Genomic DNA, 16,028 nt, shown 5'->3' on the forward strand with positions numbered 1-16,028 from the left:
AAGAAGATTAATACAATACGATTCAAATGAAAGAAGAAAAAAAAAAACACACACACCAGGCAAAGTGAAAAAGTGAAACTGAAACAATAATGATGCCAACAACATTAACAACATACCACGACTGCTGCTCTCACACACTGTGGGATTCCTGATTAGATTGTTTTAAATGTAGATTTATGGTCATTTACAGATGCATGTTGGTTCCTCCTTCTGTCTCATCAATAAGGTGTGTAAATAAGGCTGTGCCATCCCGACGAGCTGATTGGCTGAATCCACCAAGTAGGAGACAAGGGTGACTTCAGAGGGGCGTGGCCATCGTTTTTACTCTTCTGATTGACGAGGTAAGCCGGAGTCCTGATAGATTGGTGTGGCCAAGGTTGTTATATTGAAGTGACGCTCACTCTGGAATTGATTAATGAATTATTCCTGATTTGTGGCTGTTTGGACTCTGAAGGACGACATTTCCTGTTGCCTTCCATTAGCTCCTCGGCTGGGGTGTAACACCAGAGTGTTCTACAGTCTTTAAGGACATTTACACACAATAGTGTCAAAAGTGTTTGACAAATTAAGGAAAAGACCAAAGTGTCTGGTGTCCCTCTGTGTCCAACGTTGTTCCAGCGAGTCGAGAAACAATGCCACACTTGGTGCCCGCTATCTCCATGACGACGACTGCCATTGGTTCACTTTCTTTCTAAAACCATAATGGAACTAAAATTGTAAATGTATTATTTAACTGTAAACATATTACTGGTAGTTACTTAGTCCAGTACTTACATAACTTTCTCCAATATATTGGAAATGACAGACATTTGTTAATTTCTGACTGACCTACAGTATTTACAGGGACCAGGCCAGTCATGTCTGGTGGAGCAGTGGTTAGTGGTAGTGGTTAGTGGTAGCAGTGGTCGCCTCACAGCCAGAAGGTTGTCGGTTCGAACACAGGGCCTTTCTCTCTCTCTCTGTGTGTGTGTGTGTGTGTGTGTGTGTGTGCGTGTGTTTCCTCCGGGTTCTCTGGTTTCTCCCACAGTCCCAAAAAACAAGCACTGGGGGTCCTGGAGCAAGACCCTCAGTCCCCCCAGCTCTCCAGGACACACTTGAAAAAGAGATTATTAATCTCAATGTGGGTCTCCTGGCTAAATAAAATTAACTTATAATAGCTTAAAGAATTCATAAATTCATTCATACATCATTCAAACAAGGAAACACCCTGGCCTCGTGGTTGACTCCTCTTTTTAGATAATTAAACATATTGATGGGATACCATTACAAAATATTCTGGAAAGAAAACATCCCGAGCCTCAGGCCTTCGGAGGAAAAGAACCAAATGAGATGAAGCAGCAATCTGTGATGTAAACTTTCTAAATCTCTTTTACAACAGGTCTGAATTGTTTACTGCAGCTGTTCTTATAAAGTCTTTACCACTCTGCAGCCCCACCGAATCAGTAATAATTCAAATTACTTTACGACACGAGTAGTAAAAAACATTCTTTTGCAATGCAAATTTATTGTGGCACTAATTTTACAGCACTGCTGAGGGACAAACATGAAAAAGATCTAATCTAATCTGATCTATCTAATATAACAATATATAATTATTAACGCTTACTTCCTTATTGGATGCCACGCCTGTGTCCTTTGTCTTTGCTGAGAAACTCAGATTATTATGATTATTGATGTAGATACACATAGTACTGACGTGGGTCAGTTGTTTCAGATCGATGGTTTAGTAAACAAAAGGTGAAAAGTGATCAACTCAAATAAGTAGTGATTGCTTTCTGCATAAGACTTTAAGTTTTCCAACAGAAACACAAATGCAGGACTCTCATTCACCAAAGTTTTTATAGACTTTAGTGTCTTTAATAAAAGTGAACAGAGTGGAGCAAGTGCAAATAAAGAATATATAAAATTTATCCCCCACAATATACGGGACTCCCAACAGTGCTGACATATTATCCTGGGAAAATATTCCAGAATTGATTATATTATTCAAATATACCTTTTATAGAATCCATGCCCAATATAGAAAGAAAAACACACATTCATTCCAAACAAATGTTGTTGTAAAGATGATTACAGGCAATTCACCTCTCAGCATGATTTTTGGGGAGTGCAAAACCCTCTAACATTCCATAGCTGGTTCTCACGCTCCAGTTCCACATCCAGAGTAACTTCCCATTCATGTCTCTCACCGCCAAAGGACAGAAAGCACAACGCTGAGCCAAAGAGAGTGTGATACTCTCAAGGTGCTCCCTCCAGCGGACGTTGTGCTTCCTGCAGGTGTAGTAACAGGAGCCACTGTGCTAGATAGTCTGGCCCGACCCACACATGTCCCCACATTCCCTACTTTGTCCACAGCGGTCATCTCCACCATCCCAGAGCAGCAGGAGGCGCTGTAGGTAACCACGGTGATGTTCTCTCCCCCGGCTCCCACCGCTGTGCTGGTGTTCAGGCTACCGTTCCCCCGACGGAGAGTGACGCTCTCAATGCCGCTGCCATTGATGCCATCAGAGACATTTGCAATGAATTTCCACTGGGATGAGGCGCAGAGTGATGAAGAGGAGGGACACACTGTTGAAGAACTGACTTCCTGGCACACTGGACGATTAACATCAGTCACCTGCAGAAACAGGAAGGAGATGGATTAGAGCAGAGGTCTCCAACCTCGGTCCTCCAGGGCCCCTGTCCTTCCAACCTCGGTCCCCCGGGGCCCCTGTCCTTCCAACCTCGGTCCTCCGGGGCTCCTGTCCTTCCAACCTCGGTCCTCCGGGGCCCCTGTCCTTTCAACCTCGGTCCTCCGGGGCCCCTGTCCTTTCAACCTCGGTCCTCCGGGGCCCCTGTCCTTCCAACCTCGGTCCCCCCCGGGGCCCCTGTCCTTCCAACCTCGGTCCTCCGGGGCCCCTGTCCTTCCAACCTCGGTCCCCCGGGGCCCCTGTCCTTCCAACCTCGGTCCCCCGGGGCCCCTGTCCTTCCAACCTCGGTCCTCCGGGGCCCCTGTCCTTTCAACCTCGGTCCTCCGGGGCCCCTGTCCTTTCAACCTCGGTCCTCCGGGGCCCCTGTCCTTCCAACCTCGGTCCTCCGGGGCCCCTGTCCTTCCAACCTCGGTCCTCCGGGGCCCCTGTCCTTCCAACCTCGGTCCCCCGGGGCCCCTGTCCTTCCAACCTCGGTCCCCCGGGGCCCCTGTCCTTCCAACCTCGGTCCTCCGGGGCCCCTGTCCTTTCAACCTCGGTCCTCCGGGGCCCCTGTCCTTCCAACCTCGGTCCTCCGGGGCCCCTGTCCTTTCAACCTCGGTCCTCCGGGGCCCCTGTCCTTTCAACCTCGGTCCTCCGGGGCCCCTGTCCTTTCAACCTCGGTCCTCCAGGGCTCCTGTCCTTCCAACCTCGGTCCTCCGGGGCCCCTATCCTGCAGGATTTAGCTCCTCCCTGCTGCATCTTACCTGAATCTAATGATGATGTCATCACCAAGGTTGTGAAAAAGCCCAATAACGAGCCCCTCAATGCAACAAGGTGTGTTGCAACTGGGAGGCGCTAAACCCTGCAGGACAGAGACCCTGGAGGACCGAGGTTGGACACCCCTGGATTAGATGAACCAATTTCTAAAACTTGAAGGCAGAACAAAATATCACAGCTGTTCAATTTGTTGCCAATGGAAAGTCTGGAAGTGGTGAACACAATAATCACCAGGAAAAAGAACATTATCATAGAAGGAATTTGCATAGAGTAAAACTCTGCTTCAAACCCCCTTGTGTCTTTTACCTTGGCAGCCACAGAAAACCTGAGGACAGCATAGTTGACGTCTGCAGCAGCTTCATTTTCCGCCTCGAGGGTGAGAGTCACGTCTGTTCCAGATGCCGCGCTGGAGGGGACGGTCAAGGTGACGGTGCCGTTAGCTTTACCGCCGCTGCCTGCTTCAATGGAAACAGACCCGGGAGAGGTGGAAGCGTAGCTGCGGTCATTGTTGGCTTGTACTTTGAAAATCCCCGCTGAAGAGTCATTGACGACGCCGTTTGTTGTCGCAGCGACTGTGAAAGGGATGGAGACGGTGGTGCCTGGTTCCACACTGGTAGTGTTGGTTTGGGCCTGGACACGATGTTGGAGAGGAGCAGGGAAAGTAACCATTTATTAGCTTCGGGTGAATTCTTCATATCTTAACATTTCTTGCAAATCAAGCATACCAACGTAATAATCATTAATAGATAATAAAATGGTTGTGCTATAGATTGAGGAAGCGTCTGCTTCATACTGCTCATAATCAGACCAATAGTTTAGTTTTGCCTCTTTGCATTAAATGAAGTGGCTTAAAAAAAGAGCTACTATTCCACAAGTGTGGACAACTAGTCAGTCATAACACAGGAGTTTTCAAAAAACATGAAATTGGTGGACTTTATTACTCAAAGATCTATCCAGCAAGAAAAGCATCACATGGCATTTAAATGCTATTTTTGGTTTTGGTTTTTTCTATATATCCAGGAACAAGAGTATTTCTGGTCAGTTTCACACTTTTAAATAGATTTTATATAATACTGATGGCCTGAAATAGGAAGTCACTACAGTGAAACTTCAGGAAAGTGATTCTGCTCTGGTTTTCCTTAATATGTTAATATGTTAATATGTATTCAGAAACAGTATAAGTTCAAGAACCATATAAAGATAGTGGAGTATGCAGGTAAACAAGAGATACACGCCATTGACATGTCATTGATAATATTAAAAGATCCTGAAGCGCTTCACCTCAACAAACAAGAAGCACACCGTTCTATTTCTCACCGTGATGGAGATGCTGGAGGTTTTGATTTGTGTGGAGGCCTGTCTCTGGAAGACACTCGGTGAGGATCTGGAGGTCGAGCTGCTGTCCTCGCCTTTCAGCAGAAGCACAAAGTTTCCTGCCGGGACTTCAGTAAATGTCACCAGGAAATGACCACTTCCCATCGACTGCGTGAAAAGAAATGATTATGTCTCAGCCAATGATTCACCAAAATTAGGTGTGCCATCCGTACATGCCAGACATATTTTAACATGCCTGCAATGATCCGTTGACCTCTGTTGGTCCTGAGCTGTCAAACAGAATGACCTCTGTCACATTTATGGTGTCACTTCCTGTCACAGTGACCAGGATGCTGGCGTTTCCACCTGGAAGAAGAAAGTCACACCGCTGGCTCATCCTAATTAAACGTTTCAATGTCCATTAACCATCACTTGATCGAGCTGCAGAGACGTTCCAATCAACATCCGTGCTGCTTCTGAAGGCTTCAAAATCCAAATAAATTCCCCAAAATGTTTTGAAAGGTAGAGTTTGTAAGATGTATATTAAATCCCTGGTTGCAGCAGGAAGGGCCCCGAGTGTGAAAACTATCCACTTGCTTTAATGATGCCAGCTGAACAGCCACTCAGCCAGCTCAATGCAGATGTGTGGTTGGGAATATTTTATATTTGAGCACACAGCCAATAAACATTAACTGGCAAAGGAAAGATAGGAAAAAATAAATCTAGATATATAACAGAAAACTGGTAATCTGACAATAACTCTTGTATGGACAGCTGCAGGTGGACAGTGACGTCTCCCTCTGGTGGTCTTCTGTCTCTAAAAGCAAAAGACCGCCAACAAAGTGCTTTACGCCACATAAGACAATATAAAACCCTAAAGCCATAGTTACTTCTGGCTGCAATTTGTTTATATTTTACCAGAATGTGTAATTTGTTAGGAGCTGGAGACAACTAAGGAAATACTGTTTTATTAAAACTTTATAAGTGTTTCCTGTCACTGACAGGAAAGCTGTTGTCTGTGTACCAGTCTGTGTAATAGTGGAAGTAGGTGTGCTACGTACCTGGGATCGACTGCAACCTGAAGAAAATAGACCGAGACCCTGTAGTGCCTGGTAACAACTCTGAGGGACATGGACCCTCTACCTTGAGACTGAGAGTCTTATGCTCTACCTACTGAGCTCTCCGGGGGACATGAACCCTCTACCTTGAGACTGAGAGTCTCCTGCTCTACCTACTGAGCTGGCCGGGGGACATGAACCCTCTACCTAGAGACTGAGAGTCTCCTGCTCTACCTACTGAGCTGGCCGGGGGACATGAACCCTCTACCTAGAGACTGAGAGTCTCCTGCTCTACCTACTGAGCTGGCCGGGGGACATGAACCCTCTACCTAGAGACTGAGAGTCTCCTGCTCTACCTACTGAGCTGGCCGGGGGACATGAACCCTCTACCTAGAGACTGAGAGTCTCCTGCTCTACCTACTGAGCTGGCCGGGGGACATGAACCCTCTACCTAGAGACTGAGAGTCTCCTGCTCTACCTACTGAGCTGGCCGGGGGACATGAACCCTCTACCTAGAGACTGAGAGTCTCCTGCTCTACCTACTGAGCTGGCCGGGGGACATGAACCCTCTACCTAGAGACTGAGAGTCTCCTGCTCTACCTACTGAGCTGGCCGGGGGACATGAACCCTCTACCTAGAGACTGAGAGTCTCCTGCTCTACCTACTGAGCTGGCCGGGGGACATGAACCCTCTACCTAGAGACTGAGAGTCTCCTGCTCTACCTACTGAGCTGGCCGGGGGACATGAACCCTCTACCTAGAGACTGAGAGTCTCCTGCTCTACCTACTGAGCTGGCCGGGGGACATGAACCCTCTACCTAGAGACTGAGAGTCTCCTGCTCTACCTACTGAGCTGGCCGGGGGACATGAACCCTCTACCTAGAGACTGAGAGTCTCCTGCTCTACCTACTGAGCTGGCCGGGGGACATGAACCCTCTACCTAGAGACTGAGAGTCTCCTGCTCTACCTACTGAGCTGGCCGGGGGACATGAACCCTCTACCTAGAGACTGAGAGTCTCCTGCTCTACCTACTGAGCTGGCCGGGGGACATGAACCCTCTACCTAGAGACTGAGAGTCTCCTGCTCTACCTACTGAGCTGGCCGGGGGACATGAACCCTCTACCTAGAGACTGAGAGTCTCCTGCTCTACCTACTGAGCTGGCCGGGGGACATGAACCCTCTACCTAGAGACTGAGAGTCTCCTGCTCTACCTACTGAGCTGGCCGGGGGACTGCCCTCAATATAATCTGCACAAATACTGAAAACTAAGAGAACCATTTGAGTTGAGCTGCATTACGAAGAACTCAGAGTTGGTTCTTTATTGCTATAATATGGCATTGAGAGTATGAGATAAAAGAGCAGAACTGCCTTCACATTAGAACTATGGAAAGTGTAAAAATGATTTAAAAAAAAAAGACGTGAAAGGACTGGGACCTGAGAGAGGACGTCCCTCCTTTAGACTGAAGTCCCCGTGGGCTCCATGGTATGAATCCACAAGGTTAAAGATGAAGCTTACTGAACTTTGACCTGATGTACACAGACACAAAAATAATAGATTGGTTACAGACACTGGCAACATGCAAACAAACAACCACAAAGATGTAAATGTTCAATCTCAGAGGCAGATCCTGAACATGTCACGGACCTGTAACCTTAACAGAGTAGGGCTGATCAGAGTTCACACTGATGCTCCACGGTCCTGTTTGATTGTCGGCGTTGAGGCTTAAACGATGCAGATTTCCTGCAGTGGTCATTGATCCCAAAGGACCGCTGGACTCACTGGAACTCTGAGACGCACCTGACAAAGAGGACACGTCCCTGTTAATCCCAAAACCTGAGAACATGTTTAATGGGTGATTGAGCAGAAACTCCTTCAGTCATAACGGCACCTGTGGAGCTGGTGAGCGTGAAGGAGAGGGAAGGGCCTCCTGTGATGTAGGCAGTTAAGTTCTTCAACGAACCATCCACAGTAAAAGTAAAGTTGTCAGTCCTTCCAGGATTGACCACCACCTGGAACAGTGTCACCTGAAAGAAGAAGAGGAACAAGCACTTCACGATGTCTCACAGTATCGTCTTCAGCCTGACAGGATTGTCTTTGTCTGTCGTCTCACCACAGCGCTGGCTGACGAGTCCTCGATGACACTTGTAGCCGCAGAGAGGTCCGACTTGGTGACCTCGATGGCCTGACCTCCAGAGGCCTGAGCCAGGTCACGGTACAGCTGAGCGTCTGCTTGGCTCATTGCGCGAGGAATCAAACCCTGTGAGCCTCTGCGGCGCCGGCGACTGGCCAGGACGTCCGTCAGCATGAAGGTTACCTGAAACACCAAGCAGCAGCCGCGTTGGAAGAACACGCCTGGTGATGAGGTAGTATGCTGGGATGGTATTCCTGAGGTGAAGCAACACTGATAAAGCGACGGTAGTTAGAATCTGATTCACACCACAGACTTGGAGCTTTCTATAAGGGCGGTGATGGTGCTCTTCAGATCAGCGTCTTTAGCCGGAGCGTCGGTGAAGACAAAGATCTCAGAGGAGGGTGGAGCAGCCGTCAGGGCAAGCTATTATCCACAAACAAAACATGGTCAATTATATCATCCTCTAAGCGGTGAGCACAAAAAAGGTAATGAGAATATTTGAGTACAAGAAGAGTTCACTGAACAGTTCACCTGCAGGCCAGACAAGCACAGCTCTGGGATGTCTCCACCTCCACTCGCAGACAGCTTGTTAATACTGTCTTTGAACATATTAGCATCCGCTGTCATCATCAGAGGCCCAAAACCTAGATAAAGATCAGATTCTCTTATATTTTTAGCTTTAACATTCACATTTATTGCAAAATAAGTTCATCTATGTTTGCTATTGCTAAGAACAACTGTTAATGTTTCCAACCTGGGTCATTGAATGGTACCAGTATGTAAGCTGAGGGTTCCTGGGGGGTTCCCCTCTTGCTGTCAATTATTTGAAAGGAAACCCGCTTTGCCTCAGCGATGTCGTCACTCATACTGCCTGTTGTGTCAATGACAAAACACAGCACAGATGACTGGGAGAGGCCCATCAATCTGCAGAAAGACAACAGAAAAAACCCAACATCATTACACTCTCATGTCATTATCTTATCTGGATGATTCTGTTGAGCATGGCCAGAGATTATTACATTAACACAGCTTTTTAGTCAATCAGTCCTCAGAAGACATTAAACTAATGTTTTGATTTCATTTTTTGTTTGTCAGCCGCATCAAGTTATTCCTGTTTCTTTTCTTTTGTGCGGCCTGACAATTACTCATATGTGGCGACACGTTTCCAAAGCTCTTCTCTAATTTATGTCATCAACTTTCTCTCTCATCTCCAGCAGCCTCGGCTCATGTTGATCCATGATTTCTGGTATTCATATTTTTACTTTTATTTTATTGACAGTACCTGATCATGTGGGATTTGCAGTAAAAAATGATTCCCTTTGATGAAGCAATTCAAACAACCATGACAAATGATGGAAGGAGTGGTTGGATGGAATCACCTTGTAATGCATGGTGCCCGTTCTAGTTATTTATTGAAAGATTAAGTGCTTTGAGAGGACTGTTGTAGTCGCTGCTTTGTGAATAGATCTCAGCTGAACCAAAAGTCAACCCATACCGCAGGAAGTGGATGTTTCCAACAGCTGCTCTGATGTCCTCCAGCAGCTCTATAGTGGCATTAACAGCCACAAGAGCTGCTTCGTGGTGGAGCGAGCCGTGACTGGACCCAACCCCGTCCTTACTGATGCCTCCTACCGGATCCCTCCTGCTTGTTCTGTCAAAAAATCCACCATGGCTGCATTTACCTGAAAGAGGAAGAATGCTTTTAGATGCATTCACAGAATTAGAGCAGAATTCACATTTTTCTAAGTCACCTGCAGGTTTTGCTCCGGAGAAGATGTTGAAGTAGCCTGAAGTGATGAGGCCTTGCTGCAGCAGGTCAGGCAGCAGGTTCTCAGCACAGTTGTTGTCTGTACAGTTTCTACATGTTGGTGTCGTTGGTCCTGAAGAGAAGGGCGAGAAAAAATAAACATGCAAAAGCATCAGAACATGTTCCATGTCTGCATGTGTTGGTCCCATTATTAAACCAGGATTTCTGCAAGGACAAGTTCTTCAACATGGTTTCTACATGAAGGACGAGAGAAAACGTGAGAAGAGATGGACTCAAATAATTTAATGTTCAATACAACTACTTCAGAAAAACTTGTGTGACGCTGACCAAAACTAGACTAAAGTACTTATTCTTGGACTGACAAAAACTAAACTGATCAACTTTAGCCACCTCCAACCTTTACAGATGGGCGGGGGCTGGTTAAATGGGACTACGACAGACAAAAGAAATAAACGGCTGACAAGATTTACAATCTGATGTAAAGGTGGGTGTGGGATAAGCCTTTTCTAAAGGAGCATTTATAGTTTTAGCTTGTTCTATCTTGAAAATATGTTTGTATTGACTGACAGTGTTGAAAAATAGATCCATATTTTCCATATTCTAACCTGCCCTGTTCATGCTGTGGAGAAACAACCAATAAAAAAGGCATGAAGTCATTTATTTGTTTGACAAAGTAAAAAAAAAACAAAAAAAACTGCAGGTCAAATTAATTGAGTTAAATTAAACTAATCCAACAAATATGTTAAGTGTGGCTGTTAGAGTCAAATAAATGTCATCGTCTGATAAACTTTCTTTCTCAGCCTGAAATGTGTTTAATTGTGCAGATTTTTATGAGATTAGTTTTACAATCCAAATTTGACATATTGCAAATTTACAGCAGAGAGCTCCCCAGTCAGATTTGGTGATTACAGAGTTACTGAGTAGTGTCTATTGCCAATTAAAATCCTAGATTTTTACTGTGTATTATGCTTAAAACTGAATGACAACTACCTCTTTATTCGCAATGGCACTGCAAGCACTGAGAGAGTAGTCATACCTGTATTTGTCCCTTGAGTGAAAGATGTTGGAAATATTTCACAACAATGTACTTTTGAACCAGTGGACTTGGATTTGAGAGCGTGCATAGCAGGAGGGGAGATTGTCAACAGACAAGTGACAGGTAGCAATGCCTCTGATGTGTTTTTCTACTGAAGCGTATCCATACAGTGTGTCCAGGCAGTAGCTCTGCAGACACAGCAGCCCACCTGCCAGGTTCTCAAGAGGCTGGTCCGGCTTGATCAGAGCGCCGTATGGGTCTTGGTTGTTCAGCTCCACCCAGTTGCTGTGGCTGTAGAAGTCCTGAACGCACGCAATGTACGAGTGAGTCAGCAGGCCACGCTCAATATGGGTTTTGACAAAGCTTTGCTTCACCCTGACATTCTCTTGGTAAGTGAATAACGATCAGTCCCACCTGTAGGGTGTGACAGACTCGTCCCAGAGTCCACCGCCCCGCCACAAAGTTCTCCAGCTTCACACTCGCCTTCACTGCAGACACACCTGAGCAGAAAACAGTCATGTCCAACAGCCTCAAGTCGCTGAATTACTGATACTCCTCCATGAGCAACAGAACTCCAATTCCCCTCAATGTGTGGATCGTGGCCTCCCTACGCAGGTGTGAGCCTTTTCTAGCAGATCAGAAACATGTTTGGGGTTAATTCAATGTTTGGGGTTAATTCAGTGTTTGAGGTTAATTCAGTGTTTGAGGTTAATTCAGTGTTTGAGGTTAATTCAATGTTTGAGGTTAATTCAATGTTTGAGGTTAATTCAATGTTTGAGGTTAATTCAATGTTTGAGGTTAATTCAGTGTTTGAGGTTAATTCAGTGTTTGAGGTTAATTCAATGTTTGAGGTTAATTCAATGTTTGAGGTTAATTCAATGTTTGGGGTTAATTCAATGTTTTGGGTTAATTCAATGTTTGAGGTTAATTCAATGCTTGAGGTTAATTCAATGCTTGAGGTTAATTCAATGTTTGAGGTTAATTCAATGTTTGAGGTTAATTCAATGTTTGGGGTTAATTCAATGCTTGAGGTTAATTCAATGTTTGAGGTTAATTCAATGTTTGGGGTTAATTCAATGCTTGAGGTTAATTCAATGCTTGAGGTTAATTCAATGTTTGAGGTTAATTCAATGTTTGAGGTTAATTCAATGTTTGGGGTTAATTCAATGCTTGAGGTTAATTCAATGCTTGAGGTTAATTCAATGTTTGAGGTTAATTCAATGTTTGGGGTTAATTCAATGCTTGAGGTTAATTCAATGCTTGAGGTTAATTCAATGTTTGAGGTTAATTCAATGTTTGAGGTTAATTCAATGCTTGAGGTTAATTCAATGTTTGAGGTTAATTCAATGCTTGAGGTTAATTCAATGTTTGAGGTTAATTCAATGCTTGAGGTTAATTCAATGCTTGAGGTGACTTTAAATTTGCTCTGAGGTGTGAATGTCAAAAATGTTCCTCACCATTCTTTCAAAATCTACTGGACCTAGTGTCCCACCACCCTAAGCTGGACGATGGATGGTGTTTTGCTCTGTACATTAATTGTCTGTGATCAGAGGTAGAGATTCATAGAAAATGAATGTATGTGGGCTCCAGTGAATACCTTTTATACCACTTCACTAAACCTGCCCCTGAATTCCAATGAACCCAGAAAATATTGTGCTGCACAAACCGAAACTTCATTAATTAAAAAAAAAAAAGCCATTTAAAATCATCGTGTTTAAAATTTTTTACTTTTCACCAATTCCATCCATGTTTTTGGTATGCTTTAGACTTTACTTTATTAATCGATATAATAATATTAAATTATTAATGCTATCCATAAACTAGATCAACTTCAATCGCTGAATTGATTCTTGGTTGTTTTGTCTGGTGAGTACCGGTTGTGATGAGATCTCGTCCTCCCTCGAAACTCTCGTCATCAAAGTGATGCTCCTCGCTCAGCGCAAAAACCACATCCACTATGGCGTTGCTGAAGTACATGGTGGCAATGGAGGTTTGAAAAATGACGGTGGAGAGGAGAGCTGAGGAACCGTCTGACGAACAGGCCCTTTGCACCTTGCCAGCCGACAAGCTGTTATCAATCTAAAGAGAAAGAAAATCACAAGTCAGTGCTTGGTAGGTTTTCTCTTCTCCTCCCATGTCTCTTAATGTACCTGTAAAGAGTCGGTGGTTTGGTACATGAGATATTATAAAGAGACCTTTCTACTGAACTTCTGATCTGAATCAGAGATGGGCACTCCTGTACCTGTAGGGCCACATTCCTGCTGGTTTAGATGCGTTTGGTTTTCAACATGTCAGATTGTTATCAGGCTTCATGAGCAGCTTCATGACACATGTACACATTGAAGGGAGATACTGAGAACATGCAGGTTCATGACCCCCCCAAGGACCAGCAGTGAACCGGGATATGTTCTTTATTAAATAGAATTGATCACGCTACAGTAGAGGACGTGTACATTTTCAGCATTGTTTACTCAAGCAGTCCTTGTGATATTATCACCTAATGAGAAGAGGTTATAGACAGACCAGGTATTTCTATATTACACTGTGGCTCAGCCTCTTGGTTTATTGTGACTTTCCAACTCACCGTCAGGGTGAAATCCCGGCCCTCAGATTCTGCGATGTCTCTGCAGACCTCAGCAGTTTTTCGGAGGATCGCCATGTGTGTGATGTCACGGTGGGTGGTGGACTTCCCGTCCAATACGAAGAGTGGCTGAAAACCCTGAACGAGACCCGGTAGACAGGAGGCCACCACCAACAGGAGCTGCACAGTGTGTCTGGAGCCCATGATGGAGAGTTGAGCTGAAATGGAGGAAAAAAAAAACCAGAAGTGAAGGCTGCGGTTCAAAGTTCAATCAAAGTTTTTGCATTTGATCAGTCATCCAGTAGCTGAGGACAAGCTGTGGTGTGCAGGAACGAAAACAAGCTGAATGGATGGGTCCTGAAGGTCCTGAAGATCAAACAGGCTGAATCAGCTCAAACTAAACAATTAGAAGGGAAGAAACTACGGAAGGAATCGCAAAGAAGTTGCAAAAATTTGCTTGAATGTCCAAGAACGACTCAAACAGTCAAACCACTAAAAATGACTGGTAAAGATGAAACCGCTTAAAATGTAATAAAACTCTTTCCCTTAATTGTATTTATGAAACATCAAACAAGCAAATAACAGTCAAGGCTGTTTGATCTTTGACATACAGGCGTGACGTGCGGAACTCAGACGTGTGGACTCAGCATGAGAGAACGTGTGTAACATTTATACTACATGCGCTCCCGCTGCCAAACTGCAGGGGGCAGCGCATCGCAAACACACTTCCACCACAGTATTACATTAGAGCAGAAGAAGTAATACTGTAGTACCGCCACCAGCAGGTGGTCCTGCCGTGGAGAATGGAACTATTGTTGTGTGTCCAGGGTGGATGTGCAGCTTCAAGCCTTTCGTGTCTTTAAAACCGTCTTCAGTCCTCCTCCTCTGCAGCTCCGCAATGTTTAAGCACAAACATTTTGGAGGCGCACGGAGCGGCAACGTCCTCGTGAACAGGGCCGCACGGAGGGGCGTGGCTACTGGAAAAACGTAATTCGGCCGCACGGGGGGGCGTGGCTACTGGAAAAACGTAATTCGGCCGCACGGGGGGGGCATGGCTACTGGAAAAACGTAATTCGGCCGCACGGAGCCATGCGGAGCTCCAGACACGTCAAGCGTAAAGGCTCCTGCATCCTCCCTTTTTGAACCCATAAGAACAAGAAGAAAGTTCGGCAGTGACGTCAGCCAGCTGCTGAAAAAAAAGCTTTTTCTGCAGGACTGTTCATACTCCGAGAAGAAGCTGCCGAACTCGGAGGCCACGCCCCCTCACAGCAGACCACGCCCCCTCGCAGCAGCCACACGTCTGTGATGCGGCGTTTAAACTTTTCAACTGCAGTTTATTTCTCTCCTCTAGTGCTTTCAGAAACACATTTCTCTGAACTTTTTCAGTAATAAAAGAGAGTTTTTGTCCGAGCGCCATGTTGGTCCGGTTCTAACTCCAGGAGATGACAGCTGTTCGTGATGCGTTCAGGTGCATCATGTAAAACCCTGGACATTTTAACGATTTCGTCAAATGTCAAGGCTTTCGTCAGACGAACGTTCGACAAATAGAATTATTAAATGCATTCATACAATAAATTGTAGGAATGCTGTCAAATTGTTTTTATGTCTTTATATATGTACTTTTTTCTCAAACTGTGGAGCTGGGTTAGTGATACTGAACATTCTCATCTTATGAAGCAGGAGGATAACCTGCAAGAAGCAGACGGTGGATTTCTTCAGTGTTTATTGTAGTTCTCATTGTCTGTAAAGTTACTACCACTGCAGCAACATACAGTATTTACACATCTGTGCTTGTTTCAAATCGTGGTTATTGGTATCAAACTACATGTAAAGAAGTGACGTTTACAAAACAAATCACCTTAAGAGAAAGCTTCAGACAAAATCTACAATGAGAGGAAATAATGATGATTTTACATTTTGCAACAGCAAGCAAAAACATGACCAAATGTTTTTTTAATTTAATATTTAGTATGAATACACTTTTATGGTAATGCTCCTGTGCATAAATATTGTGATAAATACATTTGACTTGCCAATGGTTTTTGAAATAATCTGTGCAAATAAATGGAAATGAATGATGATCCTATTTTAAAAGATATTTTAGGATGGAGTAGACGTATGCCATTTTTTTTAATGCAAATAAATCATTTAAAGATTTAAAAAAAAGTCACGTTACAATATACAAATGGTTATTTTACACTTCTGTTTTAGTTCTTACCTTTGTGTCTCTTCAGGTTGTCCGACTTCAATATTTACTGTCTTTATTTAGAACGTGTGGACGAGCAGGTTTTTATGTTATCTAAAAACAGTGTGTGTGTGTGTGTGTGTGTGTGTGTGTGTGTGTGTGTGTGTGTGTGTGTGTGTGTGTGTGTGTGTGTTTCCCAGGAAATGCAGTGTATGCATCTTCATTCCTTCCTCTTATAGGTTTGTTTCTAAAGAAACAGAGCTGAATAGAATCCTCCCTCCCTCCCTCCCTCCACACACACACACACACACACACACACACACACACACACACACACACACACACACACACACACACACACACACACACACTGTTGCGTCCAGGTAAATAAGACGTTGGACATTTTAAAACCTTTGTAAAACAATTCCCTGTAACTTGTTTTGTGAGCCTCCACCCAGGTTCACTGATGCGTTGGTTCACGCCTTCACACATGGACGCATTATATTTTA

At 44.7% G+C, this 16,028-nt stretch overlaps 1 protein-coding gene across 1 annotated transcript; it reads right to left on the reverse strand.

The window, feature by feature from the left end:
* Positions 1-1,491: 1,491 nt before the first annotated feature.
* LOC308109882 (von Willebrand factor A domain-containing protein 7-like) lies at positions 1,492-15,726 on the reverse strand. Its single transcript, XM_080463712.1, has 18 exons — positions 15,553-15,726; positions 13,338-13,552; positions 12,628-12,832; positions 11,168-11,253; positions 10,962-11,055; positions 9,701-9,829; positions 9,445-9,631; positions 8,704-8,873; positions 8,481-8,593; positions 8,256-8,372; positions 7,929-8,132; positions 7,707-7,842; positions 7,463-7,615; positions 7,252-7,344; positions 5,017-5,126; positions 4,764-4,928; positions 3,753-4,076; positions 1,492-2,617 (listed from the first exon to the last, which is right to left on the reverse strand). The coding sequence occupies exons 2-18, from the start codon at positions 13,536-13,538 to the stop codon at positions 2,186-2,188; spliced, it is 2,919 nt and encodes a 972-aa protein (XP_080319838.1). The 5' UTR covers positions 13,539-13,552; positions 15,553-15,726; the 3' UTR covers positions 1,492-2,185.
* Positions 15,727-16,028: the final 302 nt, after the last annotated feature.

Source organism: Lipophrys pholis (genome assembly GCF_963383615.2).
Source record: "Lipophrys pholis genome assembly, chromosome: 5".
Taxonomy (NCBI): Eukaryota; Metazoa; Chordata; class Actinopteri; order Blenniiformes; family Blenniidae; genus Lipophrys; species Lipophrys pholis.

What these genes read in the sequence shown, in the direction of transcription:
- LOC308109882 (XM_080463712.1), bottom strand. Translation starts at nt 13,538, where the DNA reads ATGGGCTCCAGACACACTGTGCAGCTCCTGTTGGTGGTGGCCTCCTGT. An exon ending in GAGTCTGTCACACCCTACAG is followed by an intron (nt 11,056 to 11,167) that starts GTGGGACTGATC and finishes GCGTGCGTTCAG; the next exon opens with GACTTCTACAGCCACAGCAA. An exon ending in GGTTTTCTGTGGCTGCCAAG is followed by an intron (nt 2,618 to 3,752) that starts GTAAAAGACACA and finishes CTGTTTCTGCAG; the next exon opens with GTGACTGATGTTAATCGTCC.